This window comes from Callorhinus ursinus, unplaced genomic scaffold (assembly GCF_003265705.2).
Source record: "Callorhinus ursinus isolate GAN/ISIS: 27379988/994484 unplaced genomic scaffold, GSC_fseal_2.0 scaffold60, whole genome shotgun sequence".
Lineage (NCBI taxonomy): Eukaryota > Metazoa > Chordata > Mammalia > Carnivora > Otariidae > Callorhinus > Callorhinus ursinus.
The window spans coordinates 6,357,732-6,374,406 of record NW_027397122.1 but is presented as its reverse complement, the minus strand read 5'-3'; the positions used below and the strand labels follow the sequence as shown (position 1 = coordinate 6,374,406).

General features: G+C 51.9%; 1 protein-coding gene across 1 annotated transcript in view; it reads left to right on the top strand.

The window, feature by feature from the left end:
* Positions 1–16,675, top strand: part of ABCA13 (ATP binding cassette subfamily A member 13) — a 369,210-nt gene that overhangs the window by 184,196 nt on the left and 168,339 nt on the right. Inside the window, exons 39-41 of the mRNA XM_025853136.2 lie at positions 3,369–3,565; positions 6,193–6,350; positions 7,412–7,642. Coding sequence (XP_025708921.1) covers positions 3,369–3,565; positions 6,193–6,350; positions 7,412–7,642 — 586 coding nt within the window. The remainder of the gene's footprint in view (positions 1–3,368; positions 3,566–6,192; positions 6,351–7,411; positions 7,643–16,675) is intronic.

Genomic DNA, 16,675 nt, shown 5'->3' with positions numbered 1-16,675 from the left:
CAGGTAGGTGGGTGCATGGGCAAGCCAGCACCCCAAGAGCATATGGGAGGGTCTGGCCTGGAGGAGCCCCAGCTCACCACGGAGCCCGCATCTGGACCATCAGTCCTGAAGGGATCTTGCCTGAACAAGTCCCCCATCTTCAGGCTAAGATGGGTCTAGTTGCACACACGGAATCCCAGACAGCCAACTTGAGGCAGTATGGCAGACCTTGTCTTGTTGGTAATAAGAAATAAAACACAACAAGACCGTACACGCAGAATAGGGTGGAGGCAGGAATGGCTCGGGGCTCCGGATCTGAAAGCCAAGCAGCAGGGAACATCCGCGCTGTGGTTGCCTTGAACATGTGGGAGAATGACCTATTGCTTCTCCAGAAGCTCATCCCCACCCCAACAGCTCTGCCTCCCCGCACCTGGAGGGAGACCAGCCGTGCGGCAGGTGGTTTGGACAGATCCCATCTCTCTGGGGACACGCTCATATTCTGACAGTCATGTTACAGCTCTGGGGGTGAGCGGAGTCTGAACCGGTGAGACAAACCTCAAGGGACATGAGCCCATAAAACCACGATGGTGCCCCGTGCTTTTAGTCTCACGGTGGTTTCTTTCTTTTCTCCTCTGTCCAAGTTCATGTGGTTGGCATGTTACGTGGGCATGCGGGACATTGTCTTCTGCAGGGGGGCTGGTTCGCCTCTCACCGTGTCCTCAGGCATGCCTGGTCGTGGTAATAACCATGCTCATTTCAGTGGGGATGCCGATGTGAGGGGAAAGCATTTACTTTGATGCGAGTCTGTTTTGAACTGGAGTGGACACTTCTTGAGGAATGGCACATCAGGTCCTTACAAGCTGGATGTTTAAAAAATCGTCCCAGGTTACCACCTATTTTAATTTAAAAAATGCATCTACTCTGGGTCCCAGCAACCTCTGTGATTGAGCTTAAATCAGGCTCCTAACAACACTATCTGGGCTTCATTTTTTTTTTTTTTGGATGTTGGATGTGGGCGACTTTAATAGTTACCAGTTTGCTGCGTGTTACCTAGCAACGAAGCGAATTTGCACAAAAGCAATCAGAGTGAGATCATGTTTTAGGACAGCACTTCTCAATTAGAGGGAGCGAAAACTGAAAGCGAGGGATTTAGAGCCACCACACTCTGAATTGGGTCCAGGAGCAGCGCTCGATTTCGTGGGTTTGTTAACATGTGTTCCAGGGGAGGTGGGATCCCTGGTAGACTCTTTAGAGGGAGTGTCTGTCGGGTTGGCAGGTCATTACTGTTTTGCCCTTAATTTGGCCTAGAGGAGATAAGAGAAGTCCGAAGAGGAATTTTATCAAACCTTCGGTCGGGGAGATGGTGTTAGGTGGTTACATTGGTTTTGGAGTTCTGGGGTGCGCCGGGGGACTCCAGGCGTTTGATGGTGATAGGTCATTGAGGTCCTGCGTGCAGGTAGACAAGGGAGGACAGAGGGTTGAGCTCTGGGCACTTTGACATGAAGACAATGGAGGGGTGAGCGCGACCAGCCAGGGGGCGAGGAGAGACCAGTGGGGAAGGAGAAGTCAGGTCCAGGAAGGAGGAGGGACAGTCAAACTCATGAGATGCTGTTCAGGGTCAAGTACGATGAAGACTGAGGAACAACTTGTGGATTTAGGACACGGAGATCATTGGTGAGCAGCCTGAAATCAGAGCAATTTTAGGAGCGCGATGGGGAGGCAGGTGTCGGGGATGTCATGCTCACAGAGGAAGGGAGGGCAGGCCGGCCTGGCGTGAGCGGGGGACGGTGGGCAGCTGAGTATGGCAGGGTTGAGTGATGCCGGGGGTCGGGATCAGCTAGCATCGACCTCTGGATGGTGGTCACTGGACATGACAAGGTCCGGGGTGCCACTGGCTGTGAGTGGGTGTGATCGGGTTCAGGCCTCGATAAACAGAATGGAGGGGTTTGGGGCTTAACGTAAAAATGTTCTTAGGCTGTGCATGCTTGAGAACACCTGACATCTTACTGGCTTGATTTTTCTATTTGTTTTCTCAGCCAATTGATCTCTGGTTAGTGTGGGTGAGTTGGCTTTAAGAGTCAGCTGAGCCTCTGCTATAGTGGAATCACCCCGGTGGGGTGGGGTGGGTGGCCACGTCTGTGTAGGAACGGAGGGTCTAGACAGTTGTCTACTGAAAACAAACCATTTGTCCCCTCCTCCCAACTGGGGTGCGGTCAAAAATGGGAGCACCTGAAAAGCAGGGGCCTAAGTGACCAGTATAAATTTCGGTTGACAATTCACCCAGTGGAAAACACTGAGTCACACTTGCCCCAAACACAAGGTGGGTCAGGCCCTGGGAAGTTGTGTGAGCTCATTCTGGGCCAGGATGGAAAGTATATGAATGATGAAACAGACAGGACATATTTACTTAGGGATCCGGCAAGGAAGTCCTTGGGATTTCGCCCAAGTCTTCACCTAGGATTCTGGAACTTTCTGGGACCAGACGGTTCTTGACGCTCAACTGTGTGGAACCCTTATGATTCGTCTCCCCGTCCAGCCTCCTGTCTGACTGGTTGTTGGCGATCTGGGAGTTAGAAGCATGCCCGCAGCTCAGACGGGAGGGAATCCACTTTGGTCTGAGCGCTCGGGGCAAGGCTTGGGGAAGGCGCCGTGACGGGGGTCTTAAACAATGAGTACGATGTCGGAAGGGGAAGGCAGGGATGGGTATCTGCGGAATCAACAGGGCGCCACGGCGGAGAGTGGGATGCTCATTTGTGAGAAAAGAGAAGACCCACAGAAGGAGGTGAGGCCTGGGTGGGGGGCTTTCCTTGCACGGGGGGTCTGAGACCTGGAGCTCTCGCACAGAAAGCTCCCTGGGAGGGAGCAGGGGGCCGACTTTCACAAGAATGGCAGCTGACAATTTGTACTTTGCTGGTGGCGTTTCCCAGGAACTTCCCTGTCAGGAAGGCGGGTGGACACCAACATAGCGCATGTGGGCGGGACCCACGGGGCTTGTGCAGACCATCCCTGGGTGTGCGGTGGAGCTGGGTCTCTGCCTTGCTTCCTCTGACCCCACTGGCCCCCCAGCCATCCCACATGCTCCCAGTGTCCTGAAGAAATGTAGGGCCCTTGAGAAAATACTCTTCCAGGATCCACTGAGAAAACAGTCTTCGGTGGATCCTGCTGCCCAGGCCTCACACAGGGCCTGTTGGCAAGATTCCCCCTGAACCTCAAGAAGGCCAAGGCTGCCGTGTCAGGACTCTCGGGTGTGAGTGGCTTCTGGGCCTCCTCCACGTATCTGTGGCTCCCCAAGTTCTTGGCTGTTACCGGTCCTTACTGATGGACTGAAATCCGCAGCAGAGCTTTAAGGCGTTTCAGGGGGAAGAGCGAGGGCTTTGTTCTTCTTCCAGAACTCTCGAGGATGTGGAGTTAACACAGCATCAGCACAAACAGACCCGCGTCCTGTCCGGAGGCATGAAGAGGAAGCTGTCCGTTGGTATTGCCTTCATCGGCCCAGCGAGGACTGTGGTTCTGGACGAGCCCACCAGCGGGGTGGACCCTTGCTCACGCCGCGGCATCTGGGACATTCTCCTCAAGTACCGCGAAGGTAGGAACGGGGGCGTCCTTCTGCTGTGTCTCCGAGCGATACAGTGGAAGGAGCCAGGTTATATCCCCATAAGGACACGTTACCTTTTACAGAAGAAGGAATTGTCACAAGAGTGTATAGAGATCTATCTGTTATTTTTTAATTTTTTTAAGGATTTTTATTTATTTATTTTGGAGAGAGAGAGAGAGAGCGAGAGAGAGCGTGAGCTCAAGCAGGGGGAGGAGAAGAGGGAGAGAGACTCTCAAGCAGACTCTGTGTTGTTTTCTAACGTCTATAACATCTCTGCTCTGCTAGGATAGGCTTACTTTGTGTCTGATCTCCCATACGGACTGGGACCAATGCATGGTAGACGTGATTTCAGTTGAAGTACGTATTCACCCAAATTGGGTGCCGTCCCGGAATATCCCAGGTTGTTAGAACAGGTGTCCTAGCTGGCACGTGGAACGAGCCTCCTCTCCTTCGGTGAGGGAAACAGGGCACGGAGAGATGGGCGTGGGGATGGCTCTCGACTCCAGAGGAAGCTCACTGAGCCACGGGCGGCCGGGGGCGCTGGGCTAGGCCTTCCCTGTTTCAGCCGTGTTGTCCCGTGTCTCCAGCTTTGGCTTTGGGTGGGCAATTACTGACCCCCACCTGTGGCTCTTTCTCTGATCCTGACAGCTAAGAAGCATGGGCACCTGTATTTCACGTAGAAACACCTGAATTTGGAAGGAAGCGGCTGTAGGGACACCTAGTTTGGTGCTGCTGGGGTGCAGGAGTGTAAGAGGCAGGGTCACCACCAACTCTCCAGAAACGCTGCTTTGCTTTTCTCTCTTAACCTTCTACGAGCGGGTAGGGCGGGAAAATGGAGCGAGCCGATGTGACCTTCTGTTCCTTTCTGGGTGTTGGCTGGGGAGGTGGGATAGTTACACCAGCAAAGCGAGGTTGTGTCCGTGGCACGGGTTCCTGTGACCTCCTGCAGCCTCGCCATGGTCCCTGAGGCCAAGCAGAGTGCTGGGGCCCAGGCAGGTGCCCAGAGTTGGTGTCCTGCACATTCACGGGCCCTGGGCTTCGGCACCGAGGGGGAGAGAGGGTCTGCCAGGGAAGCCAGGGCAGAGGCTCAGGGCCGGTGGCCAACTGAGGCCCAGGGAGCTGGGGTGCTCCGTGCTCTGACCTGACCCTCTCGGGGCCCTGTCTAAGCTCTGAAGGTCATTACCCCAAGATCCCAGGATGCTGACCACAGTGCCAGAGATCCTGACCCTTGCCCATTGCCGTGAGATCACGGAGCCCTCCCTTCTCCTCTTGCCTATGTGCCCATAAGGGAGAGAAGTAGCAGAATGGGGACCCCTGAGTGGAAGGAGGGGTCCCTGTGGGCACACCGGTGCTCGTGGGGCTCAGTCTACCTGGGATTTGATCTGTGTGTTCCCTCCCTCCTGCGACGTGCTGAGCTGGGCGCTGAGCACTTGATTGGCCCTGGGCTCCCTTGGAAGAAGTAAGGAAGGAAAAGACGCCGGAAAAAATTAGTGCATAACTCCCGAATTCTACTCAACGCTCCTGCTGTCCATGCCTGCATGACCCTGGAGAAATGATCATATTCCTTGGGTGTCCATGTTCCGGCTTGTAGGATTTCGGGAGAAGGAGAGGTACTGTATACGAAAGTGTAGGGCTCAGAGTCTGGTAGGTCGGTGTTCAGTCAATGACAGTGTATTGTTACTGTTATTAAAATATACAAGAGGGGCGCCTGGGTGGCTCAGTGGGTTAAGCGTGTGCCTTCAGCTCAGGTCATGATCTCAGGGTCCTGGGATCAAGTCCCGCATCGGACTCCCTGCTCTGCGGGGAGCCTGCTTCTCCCTCTGCCTCTGTCCCTCCCCCTGCTTGTGCTCTCTCGCTTTCTCTCTGTCAAATAAATGAATAGAAATTTAAAAACAAAGAACAACAACAAAAAACAACAATTATTTCTGCAGAAGGTGGCCCCTGGGCTCCGTGAGGTCTGTTCCTGGGGCGGCCCCTGGTTCTCGTGCCCACCTGCTCGCGGGTGGCCCCCTGCCCATCTCCCAAGCCTGCTGTCTGTGGTCAGGATGGCTTCTCCTCTCCTATCACGTGTGATGGTCACATCATCCCTGACCCTGGGGGAAATCAGTGCAGACTGTGGCCACTCGCCGCCCCTTAGTCAAATGCAGGGGTCGCTTCCGTGGGATAAATATAGGCTTCTTCTTAAGTGACCCTGAGATTATTCTCTGAAGACCCGTGAAGGGGCTCGAGTATCAGAGGAGAGACAGAGATGCCCTCCCAGCCTTTTTTGTTTTTTTAAAATTTCTCCTCCACGGCCTTGCAGGGGTGTGCCTCTGGGTCTTACAGCTGGGGTGGCCACACATGGGCACTTGGTGTTTCTGCCCCTCTGTGTCACCCTCTGTGCATGTCAGTGGCCCCTGCGACTCACCAGGGGATGGAGGATTTGTAGAAACAGCATCAAAACCCCAAGGGTGCCTGCAGAGGAAGAAGCATCCCCTCTAAAAGGTGGCTAAGTCATTTTCGCACGACTCAATTTTTTCCGATGTAAAAATTAGCCATGGTCTTTAAAATCGTCTCCCCCCGCCCCTGCCGCGTCCCGATTGCGGTGCCGACTCTGACACCACCCTGTCGGGACGCAGGTCGGACGGTCATCTTCACAACCCACCACCTGGACGAGGCGGAAGCGCTCAGTGACCGCGTGGCCTTTTTGCAGCAGGGCCGGCTTCGCTGCTGTGGGCCCCCCTTCTGCCTGACTGAGGCCTACGGCCAGGGGCTCAGCCTGACGCTCACCAGACAGGTAGGAAGCTGGAGCAAACCAGCAAATACCACTTCTGCGTCCAGTCTGGTCCTTGACGCTGCTGGAATCCAAAATGAAGCCCGGTTTTGGCACAAGGCCCTTGGGGGCTCGGGGCAGGTGCAGGAAAGGGTGAACCCGAGCAAGAAGGGAACAGAATATGGTGATCATGGTGTCTGTGCAGTGTGCTCAGGAGCCGGTGAGGTGAGGCTGGGGCCCGGCTGTGGGGCTCCTGGTGGTTAGGGACGGGGGAGGCTGAGCTGCAGGCCCAGTTGCTGGTGGCCCCGGACAAGGGGCTTACGGTGTGATGGGTGGGCTGGAAAGGGAGTGGGTAACTGAGTCGAAGCCTCCGGGTGCAGGGGCCTGGATGCAGAATAAACCCCCAGGGCTGAGCAAGGCAGTGAGCCCCTGTGACCATGGTACAGTTTGACTGAGTGGAACCAGACGGGGGTCAGAAGCCCCTGACAGGTAACAGCACGTCCCATGTCTGGCCAGGTAGCCCCATGGCCCAGATGCTCCAGAAGTATTTCTCTGACAGCAGGGTCCATCTAGGAGGCTAAAGCTTTAGGCGGATGAAGCAAGGGACGTGCGGGGTAAAAGTAGACATCAGGGGTCCCGTCAGCCGGAGGTGGGCAGAGGGGGCTCTGGTGTTGGGGTCCAGGGGCTGTGGGCCGTGAGTCGAGCTTCCTCTCTGACTTGGGGTGAGGATCTCACTGTCCTGAGGTGGCTCCTTTCTTCTGTGCGTGATGTTGAGGGGAAATCCTTGTCTCCCCTTTAAGAAGACCCAGCCCCTTGTCCTGTAATCCAGAAGGGATTCTCCCCAGGAGCAGGGGATGGGTGTGAGTGCAGCCCTCCCCAGGCCTGCCTGACGTGCCTGGAACCGAGACCAAGATGGGCATGGGAGGCTCAGCTCCATCGGAAACGGTCACTGTGTCCTTGAAATGCCCGTGGCTTACATGGTACTTCTCCCTTTCGCTGCTTTGAACTGGAATTTCGAATGTGAAATCAGTTACCGGAAATTTGGTGTTTTGGGACTAAGGTTCCTCACTTCCTTTCTGGGACAGCCTTCGGTTCTGGAGGCCGATGACCCGAAGGACATTGCCCGAGCCACGTCTCTGATACAGGCCTACATCCCGCAAGCTTTCCTCAAAGACAGCAGTGGCGGGGAGCTGGTCTATGGTGTTCCCCAGGATGCGGACAGGGCCTGCTTCAAAGGGCTCTTCCAGGCCCTGGAACAGAACCTTCATAGTCTGCACGTGACGGGCTTCGGGATTTCAGACACCACGCTGGAGGAGGTACGGACGGGGGCTGAAGCACGCTTTCATTTATTGCTCAGTGCCTGGGTGTGGGCGAGGGAGTGGGGAGGGCGCGTGACGGAGAACACGGGCCATTTTTACTATTTCCAGGTTCTGATCGGTGCCGAGCACCGTGTTGCTCGGATATGGAGTGTTGCACACCCTGTTGCCTCCCTAGCACTCTTTAAGGGAAATGCACATTTTTGGATTTGAGAACTTTGATGTCTTTAGGAGTCATTAGGTGTCCAAACACTTGTTAGTTGGGGGTTGGCTGACCGTGTCTCCTCACCTGGAGGCGCCTTTGCCTTCCTCCGTGAACCTGTGTCTGCCCAGGTGCCCGTGGCCCCACGTTGGCCGGAGGTGTGCAGGTCAAGCTCACGAACTCTGCTGGCTCTCCAGGAGCCCCACACTGCCCCCCAGTTCTGCTTTCCTGTCCCTTGGGACTAAGCCGGGTGACACCCACCTCTTGGTGTGGTTTCTCGGCAGTGTCTGGCCAGTGGGAGGCAGGGTCAGGCATTTCCTCTGGGACGAGGTGGCCACGGGTATAACCGAACCAAAGGCAAACCTTGTTTGAGGGCCTCGAGGTCAGCCGAGCCTGAGTTGAGCTCTAAGTTTATGTTGTTATTATTATAGAAAGTGCTGTAGATTTAGAATAAAAATCTGGTGACGCTGGGGCACCTGGGTGGCTCAGTCGGTTAAGCGTCTGACTCTTGATTTTGGCTCAGGTCATGATCTCAGGGTTGTGGGATTGAGCCCCACATCGGACTCTGTGCTGAGTGTGGAGCCTGCTTATGACTCTCTCTCTCTCTCTCTCTCTCTCTCTGTCCCCCTCACCCGAACTCTTTCTGTCTCTCAAAACAAAACATAAAAATCCAGCGATGCAAACTAAAATTTAAAAATCTGGGAGGGCTCTTGGACCCCTGTCTCTTTTTGGTCCGGAATAGTTACAGGGGCAGATAAGCTTTGTGATTAGTAGTTGGCAGAGAGTATGAAACAATATTAGAAATGTTATATAACATGAGAATTAAAATACATGATTTTTAGAACGTCAGAGTCTGAACTTTGGGCTGTATTTGGAACGGATTCCGGGGGCTGGAGTCACATCACTGGGTTAGCCTCGTGAGAGAACAAACAGCCGCGTGTGTGTGAATCAGCATCGTTCCAAGTAGACAGTGCCCATGGCAGCTTTTGTTTGGGATAAAATGGTCATGAAAGGTGGTAAAACGTAACAGATTTACCATTTTTAAACTGTTTAAACCCAAACACTGTCCCTAGTTATTTTTCCTATATTAAGGGTGAGGCTCAGAGAGGCTGGTCTCTTTATCCCAAATCACAGCTCATCAGCAACAGTGCTGCCCCGGGATGGAGGTTGCTGACGATGAGGCAGGGTCCCCAAACGCACCCATGACTTTGCGGGTGGTGCTATCTGTGAGTCTGTTTTGCTCACCTGCACCCCAGCGGCTCCCAGCACAATGCCCCGCACCAGCAGTTGCTTAATAAATACTTTCTGAATGAAACGGTGAGCAGGACGCTTCCAGAGATATACGTCCAGCTTCCAGGAAGAGAACATCGTAGTGGAAAAGGCATGCGCTCTGCCCCAACCGGTTCTAATCCAAATCTGTCTCCCTTCCAATGCCCAGGACCTTGGGTAAATCACTCAACTCGCGAGAGCCTTGGGGTTTTGATCTTTGAAATGGAATGATTAGAGCGGTTTACTTGGTTATTCCAAGAATTGACTATAATACATAATACACAATAATGCTTGCAACAAGCCCATCAAATATGGTAAAGATTCTTCCTGCCCTCGGAAACACAGTGTGAAATTGTTGTCATGGCTTTGGAGTGACAGTGAAGTTGCGTCTTCTGCAGGGATTTTAGGCAGACACCAGGGCCCCCCGGAAGAGCAGGAGACCGGGGAGTTTCCCAAGCCCCTGTCCCTCAATGGCGTGAGGCAGGGCATGTCTGGTGTTCCCCGCGGACATGCGTGCAAAGCTCCGGCAGCTCAGTAATCACTGGCTCAGATGGGACTGTGCCACAGCCCATCGTCACCATCTTCTGAACCCTGGATGACAAGCAGGCTACCAGGCCAGCAAGCCAGCAACCGAAATGGTTGGGGACTTGGGGGTCACCGTTTCCCTGCAGACAGAGGCACGCCACCTTTGAGAGTTATGTTGCCAGTTTGGGTCACTTGAAAAAGGAAATACTTTTTTTGGTCTTTTCTAATTGCTTTTATTTTCTTACTAAAATAGGAAAGAAAGGCCTCAGAAGATTTATCGAAAATAATTTCCTTTGCATTGTGAAGTGAGGGTGTTGCTGCGGAAGCCCAGACTTGCTGCATGGCGGCGTCTGTCTGTGTCTGTAATCATTCCCGGTTCCGCACGTTGTTCGCATAGACTGAGTGTGTTCATGGCCCATGTGGTTCACTACCCCAAGAAGAGGGTAGAGCTGTCTGAGGGAATAGGGAGCGCCTTTTGGACCAAACACAATTATCGATAAAATAACGAGCATACACCTTCAGCGTGTGTACAGTTGCTCACTCACAAGTACACACCCATGGCAGGAAGAACGAATGTCCACTTCATGGATGTGGCATCTTATCTGTGGCTAATAAAGTAGGAAAGTCGAGGAGTCCCTGCGATAGTTGTCATTAGGTAGAGTGAAATTTTGTGGAGGGCTTGGCTTAACTAGTGTATGAATTTAAGCATCATAGTAAAAAATGGCGAGGGGTCTTTGTGTTCCGTGTGGATGCTTAGTGTTTAAATGCTTGGTTAACCGTTAGGCGATCAATAATTCAGGGAAAAACATACGCTTATGGAGGGGCTTATTAATAACTATGATGTATATGAGATACCTACATATTCTTCTTAATATTTCTTTCCCTCCCTCCCCTCCTCCCCTCCCTACCCTCCCTCCCCCCCCCTCCCCCCCCCCACACCACCTCCTTCCTTTCTGTCAAATAATCAGGTCTGGTTGGATTTCCAGCCACAGCCTTGGATTAAATCAAAGAAGCTTCTGGGCCAGGAACAGTGTCAGCCCTGCCTTCTACTCACTTCTGTATGCTTGCATCACTCCTTTTATCTATCAGAATCTTTTTTAAGCCACTCGTCTCTTTTGTAGGCATTATTTTAGTAAAAGCTAGACAAATCAATGGAACATTGACTTAGAGGGGCCACAGAAAGCTGCCCTTGCTGAGCCTGAGGGGCCAGTGGGGCGGCCTGTGTCACCGCCGACGGTGGCCAGCCTGGCTGATGCAGGACACTGGAAGCCATCCATGCCTTCAACACTAGGAATTCTTAACTGCTGACGGGGTTTAGTGGAAGCAGAAACTGAGGTCTTTGAAGTTGCTACACCTGGGGTGGTGATGACCGACCCATGGGGTGGCCCTCAGAGATTCTGGCTGAATCCAGGGGTCCCAGTGCCCAGACGCAGAGCCCCTGGGCTGGAATCCGGACTCCAGGCCATTGGCCGAGTGTGTCCCTGGTAGCCACCAAGAGCCACAAGGTGAGGCTGATGGAAAGGGCTCCTGGTGCCGCCTGAGGTGCTTCACTTTGACGGGGTGCCCATGAAATGTCCAGGAGCTGCCCCTGGAAGGGTCCCCGGGGCTGGGTGGCGCTGGGTGGTGTTCCTGAGTCCTGGGCTCCTGCCACCTTCTTGGATGGGGGACTCCCCTGGGGCCTCTGCGCCTGTGGACAGCTCTGGGGCTGGGAGCCGGCTTTGAGTGGGGCCCCTCCTTCCCTCACCCCGACTAAGTGACAGCCTGTGCAGGCCCCCTCTGCCCTGGGGGCCCCCCTCCTCCCTGGAGAGAGGGTCCTGTTAGAGCAGTATGCAGCACTGCCATGCTCAGGATCTTAAGTCTGATTCAGGATGTCTCTGCATATGCCACTGTTTAACAGGAGTACCCAACTAATGATATTGATCTTAAACTGTGTCGATTTCCCCATAACCGTTGCTCTAACGGCTACGTGATTTCTGTTGTAAACAGCTTCCAGCATCGAGGTCCTCCTGCAGGTGCTGAGTGCAGTGGGGGCCGCCGGGGTTGCGGGGGGAATGGCCCGGGTGTGGGTGGGTTGAATTTGGCCACTATGGTCAGGGCAAAGCTGGACGAGTCACTTGGGCTGGAACGCCACTCTTCTCATGGATGACACAGAAATTTCTTCCCTAACTTTCTCACACAGTGTCTGTTAGGGTCCGATAACACAATAATTCTGAGAACAGATTACAAACAGCAAGAAATCACGCAAATGGGAGGACTTCTCAGTATCACTCAAACACTGCTGTTTTAATCCAGAATACACATACATTGGTATATTCAGAAATTAAGCATTTCTGTATTTTAGTCCTTCTATATTTTTAATGTTATGGCAATGTTTTATTGTGCCATAACTTCTGAAAATTCTTTTTTGTTGTTGTTGTTAAGATTTTATTTATTTATTTTTGCCAGAGAGTGAGAGAAAGAGAGGGTGAGTGCATGACGGGCGGGGAGGGTCAGAGGGAGAAGCAGACTCCCGGCCAAGCAGGGAGCCCGATGCGGGACTGGATCCCAGGACCCTGGGATCATGACCTGAGCCAAAGGCAGTCGCTTAACCAACTGAGCCACCCAGGCACCCCTGAAAATTGTTTTTTTTAAAGATTTTATTTTTAAGTATTCTCCACACCCAGTGTGGGGTTCGAACTCACAACCTCGAGATCAGGAGTTACAATCTACCTATTGAACCGATCAGGCGCCCCCTGAAAGTTCTTTTGATGCTAATTCCTTAAATATCCCTATTTCTGATTTGTATTTGCCTTCCTTCTCCAAAATATTCTTACTTATACCCATTGATGCATCTTTTGGAAATTTCTTGATCATCCTTCTCTTTGCCCCCCTTTTAAAAAAAATTCTTTATTCTTTATTGATGAAATTGCATAGTCAGATCCACTCAGTAAATCTTAGCAAAGGCACGGGGTTGTGGGACCATGAGCACCAACAAGATACAGAGGGATTCTGTTCTCACTGCCTTCTTCAGGGAGTAATTCCTTCCTTCAGCTTGCTTTTCGGCAACTTCCTTGTTCTCTTTCCCCCAGACATCCGCATCTCTTCCTCGGTGCTAATCACCCCAAAACAAGTCCAAGAAGAAGCAAAGAGTCAGCTGCTCACTCACTTGGGAGATTTCATATGTGTTTCTCCGATTTCTTGCAGTCCTTCCCACCTGCTACATTTAGTACGTGTTTTGTGCATAATAGGTGCTAAACAGATATTGATTGGTTGGAGGTCACGTAGCTTTCTTTTCTCTTGTGCACGCGCAGATGCTCAAAAAGAAGTTACCCGTCTTAAGGGCAACCGTAAACAAAGATCTGAAACGCAGATTTAACGAAGTATAATATTATAGTATATTTGGACTTCTTTGAGAAAGGTATCTTAAATTGGAAGAAGATTAAGCCATTTAAAAACTTTCTTTTGATTGATGGAGTCCATAAAATATCTATCTCAGCTAATTTTGTCTTTTTACACCGGGCAAGTATTGACTTTCTTGTTCTGTGTCTGTTATCGATCTGCAGTGAGCATGGCTGTGGGCACGTCGCACGGGCTCCCCCTTTGTTCCCCTGTGCGTTCCCCGACGACTCTGCAGCAGGTGCACAGGGCCTGCCGGGGACACCCCCGCCTCTGCTGCTAGAGTACAGGTTTCATTTTATTTTTATTTATTTAATTTATTTATTTTTGCAGGTTTCATTTTAAACCACAGTAAATTTCCTTGTGATTCAGGGTCCCCAAAGGGGCTCCCAAGCCAGTGAGACTGAGACGTAAAAACCTGATCATAGAGTCACGATGTGCGTCCCAGTGCACAGAACAATGTTTCCTTGGTATGGTTGGGGGAGCAGAGAGAGCTGGAGCCCCCCCTCCACCTGGCCCCTGGCTGTGCACCGGAAGTACATTTGCAGCCAGCTCTGAAACCAAGGCAAAATCTTTTGATGTCATGTAAATGGAGTGACTTTTAGAGTTTTAGTGGTATATATATATTTTAATAGACTACTTTTTAGAGCAGTTTTAGGTTCACAGCAATATGGAGCAGAAGGTACAAAGATTTCCCATATATCTCCTGCCCACCCCCCACAGAGCCTCCCCAATTATAAACATTGAGGTACACTTTTAATAATTGTGACGTTTTTAGTAATCTAGAAAGGAGAGCCCTCCTATGTGAGACGGGCCGTTTCCTCCCATCCAGTCTGGTATGTTCCGTTTGGTGGGTTCCCTTTGTGCCTCCATCAAGAAGGTTCTAGATGTCAGTCCCTTGGAAGGCAGCTATGCTCACCACTATACCACCAACGCAGGCAGATGTCAGTCCCTTGGGTGCATGAGCTCAGATGCGTGCATCCTACAGAGGGGGACGGTGATTTCCAAGAACCAAGGATTCTTGTACAGTCTTTGCCTTCAAGTTCTGATTGTGCCTCTCATGTCCAGAAGAGCAGAAGCATCCAGTCCGGGGTCACCAGTGAGGCACGTGGCGTGTCTCCTTACTCTCCATCACTCTTCAAGAATGCCTATTTCCGGGACGTTGGTGACCTCAGTGTTTCTGCAGATTCCAGAACAGCCCTTTTGCACAGTGAGACCAGTGTGAGAGGCGGGTCTGTTCCATGCAGCGGCGAGAACATGGCTCATCCAGGTCGACGGCATCTGCCAGGCATTTCCACTCTGAAGCTAATTTTCCTTTTCTCTTCATTTTTAATTATTTTTCAAGGACACGCTTTGAGATTCTTTCAGTTCCCATTCCTCATTGCGCTGGTTTGTGTGCCCTCCCCTGTTCCTGGCCTGAGTTCAATACGAACCTGACATTTGCCAGTTGTTGGGTCTTCCCATTCTGTGACTCCTTCTGCATTTCTTCGTTGCCATTACACAGAAACGGAGCACGTTCTCCTCACCCCATTTATTTGTTTGTATCAGTGAGGAGTCGTGGCTTCTTACTGTATGTAGGGAGCCACAATTTACTTGGATGCTGGAATCCCACCAGATTTAGCCAGGGGAGCCCCTCCAAGCTGGCTTTTGCATCTTTAACATGTCCCCATTGTGTCTGAGTGTCTAATTCCTCTCTGACATAACAAGGTGCTCCGGGCACATGGGGTACATCTCCATGCCTGCGAGGGGGCCTGGCTGTCAGGAGCACGCCTGACTGTGGGCACCGCTGCTCCCTGCTCCCATCCTGGCTACAGCCGGAGAGTCTCTGTTCAATGCTCTTTCTCGCCACACGTTGAAAGCCAGGAGTTGACCTCCACCCGGCACCTCCAAGGCCAAGCCAGTCACACTGGGTTCATCTAGCATCCCCTCTTTGTATGTGTCCCTCCCTCTCTGACCAGGACACACTCGACTTCCATTTCTCAGTGTCTCACCTTTGGTTAATCTCCTGAGCCTCTAGAGCACCACCGCTCAAACGTCCCCTTTTGGGACCTGGTCCCCTCCAGGGGCCATTGGTCCCTGTTTCAGAGCTGTACTGGTGGCGTGTGGTCCAGTCCTGGACCGAATAATGGCCCCAAGCCTGTGTCCCGATCCCCAGACCGGTGGCCATGAGCGGCACAGATCCTGTGACGGGAAGGTTATGTTGGGTGGGGTGGTGTAGTCAGAAGCGTGCCTGTCACAAGGACATAGGATGGTCAGATGGGCAGAAGGTGATGTCTTCTCGGAGGCAGGGATTAGGGTGATGAGCTTTGAACTCGAGGTGTGGTGTGGGGCCATGAGCACTTGCCCTAGAGCCTGTAGATGGCCACCAGACCCCGCAAAAGGTAAGGAGTGCATCCCCCGTCGGGGCGCAGAGAAGGAACCAGTCCAGGAGGCCCACTGTAGACTTCCGACTTATCATTTGATACATGGTGCTGCTTGAAGCCCGCATGTTTGTGGTCATTTGTTACAACAGCCATCGGGAATGGATACAAGCTCCTAGGAACAGACAAACTCCTGCTGCATGCACCGTGAGGCCTGTCAAGGGACAGATCTGCCCGGACTCCTGCATCCGGAGAGGACTGGCCAGTGACCCTCACGGTCCTTAGCCCCGAAGCTCTCCACGTGGTTTTATCTTCTTAAAAAACGCTGCCCATCTCCAGGACACAGTCCATCAAACTGACACTTTAAGTGCAGGTCGAGTCTGGGGGCTGAGACGGCATGCCGATGGGGTGGACATCGCCCCGCGGTCTGAGGGATTGATGGCATAATCAGTGTGGAGCTGACCCTGGGCCGCCGTCAATGCTCACACCCCACAACGCTTCTAAATTACGACAGCATCATCCCCTAGAGGAAGAATCCTGAACTTTTGAACGTACCGCTCCTTGAGAACAAAGAGCGGAAATGCCACAGGCTTGTGCTCTCCAATTTGTCCTTCTTTTTGTTAATTATAAATCATTTCCACACCGGTCAGTGTCCTTGCGATTTCCTTTCTTTTTTTCCCCAGTTTTATTGACATACAATATGGTATTCGGTTAGGGTGTACCACGTAATGATTTGATGTGTGCATGTGTTGTCATGATGGCTGTTGGAAAGTTCAGCTGACATGCATCACCTCACGTAGTCATTTCTCTTATGGAAAGAACTTCTATAATCTACTGTCTCGGCATCGTTCAGCTCTAGAGCCCAGTGTTGCTAACCAGAGTCAACACGCTGTGCATCACCTCCCTGGGACTTACTTATCTTATAAGTGGAAGTTTGTATCTTTTGACCCCCTGTACTCATGTCGGCCCCCTGCTTTCCCCCGGCAACGATGGATCTGTTCAATTTCTTTCTTTCTCTTCTTTCTTTCTTTCTTCTTTTTCTTTCTTTCTTTCTTTTCTTTCTTTCTTTCCTTTTTCTTGCTTTCTTTCTTTCTTTTTCTTTCTTTCTTTCTTTCTTTCTTTCTTTCTTTCTTTCTTTCTTTTAATGTTCCATATATAGGTGAGATCATAGGGTATATTTCTTTCTCTGTCTGGCTTGTCTCACTTAACACAGTGCTCCCCAAGGTTTATCCACGTTGTTGCAAATGGCAGGATTTCATCTATGGATAGACAATTGGCACTTGGGCTGTTTCCATGTCTTGG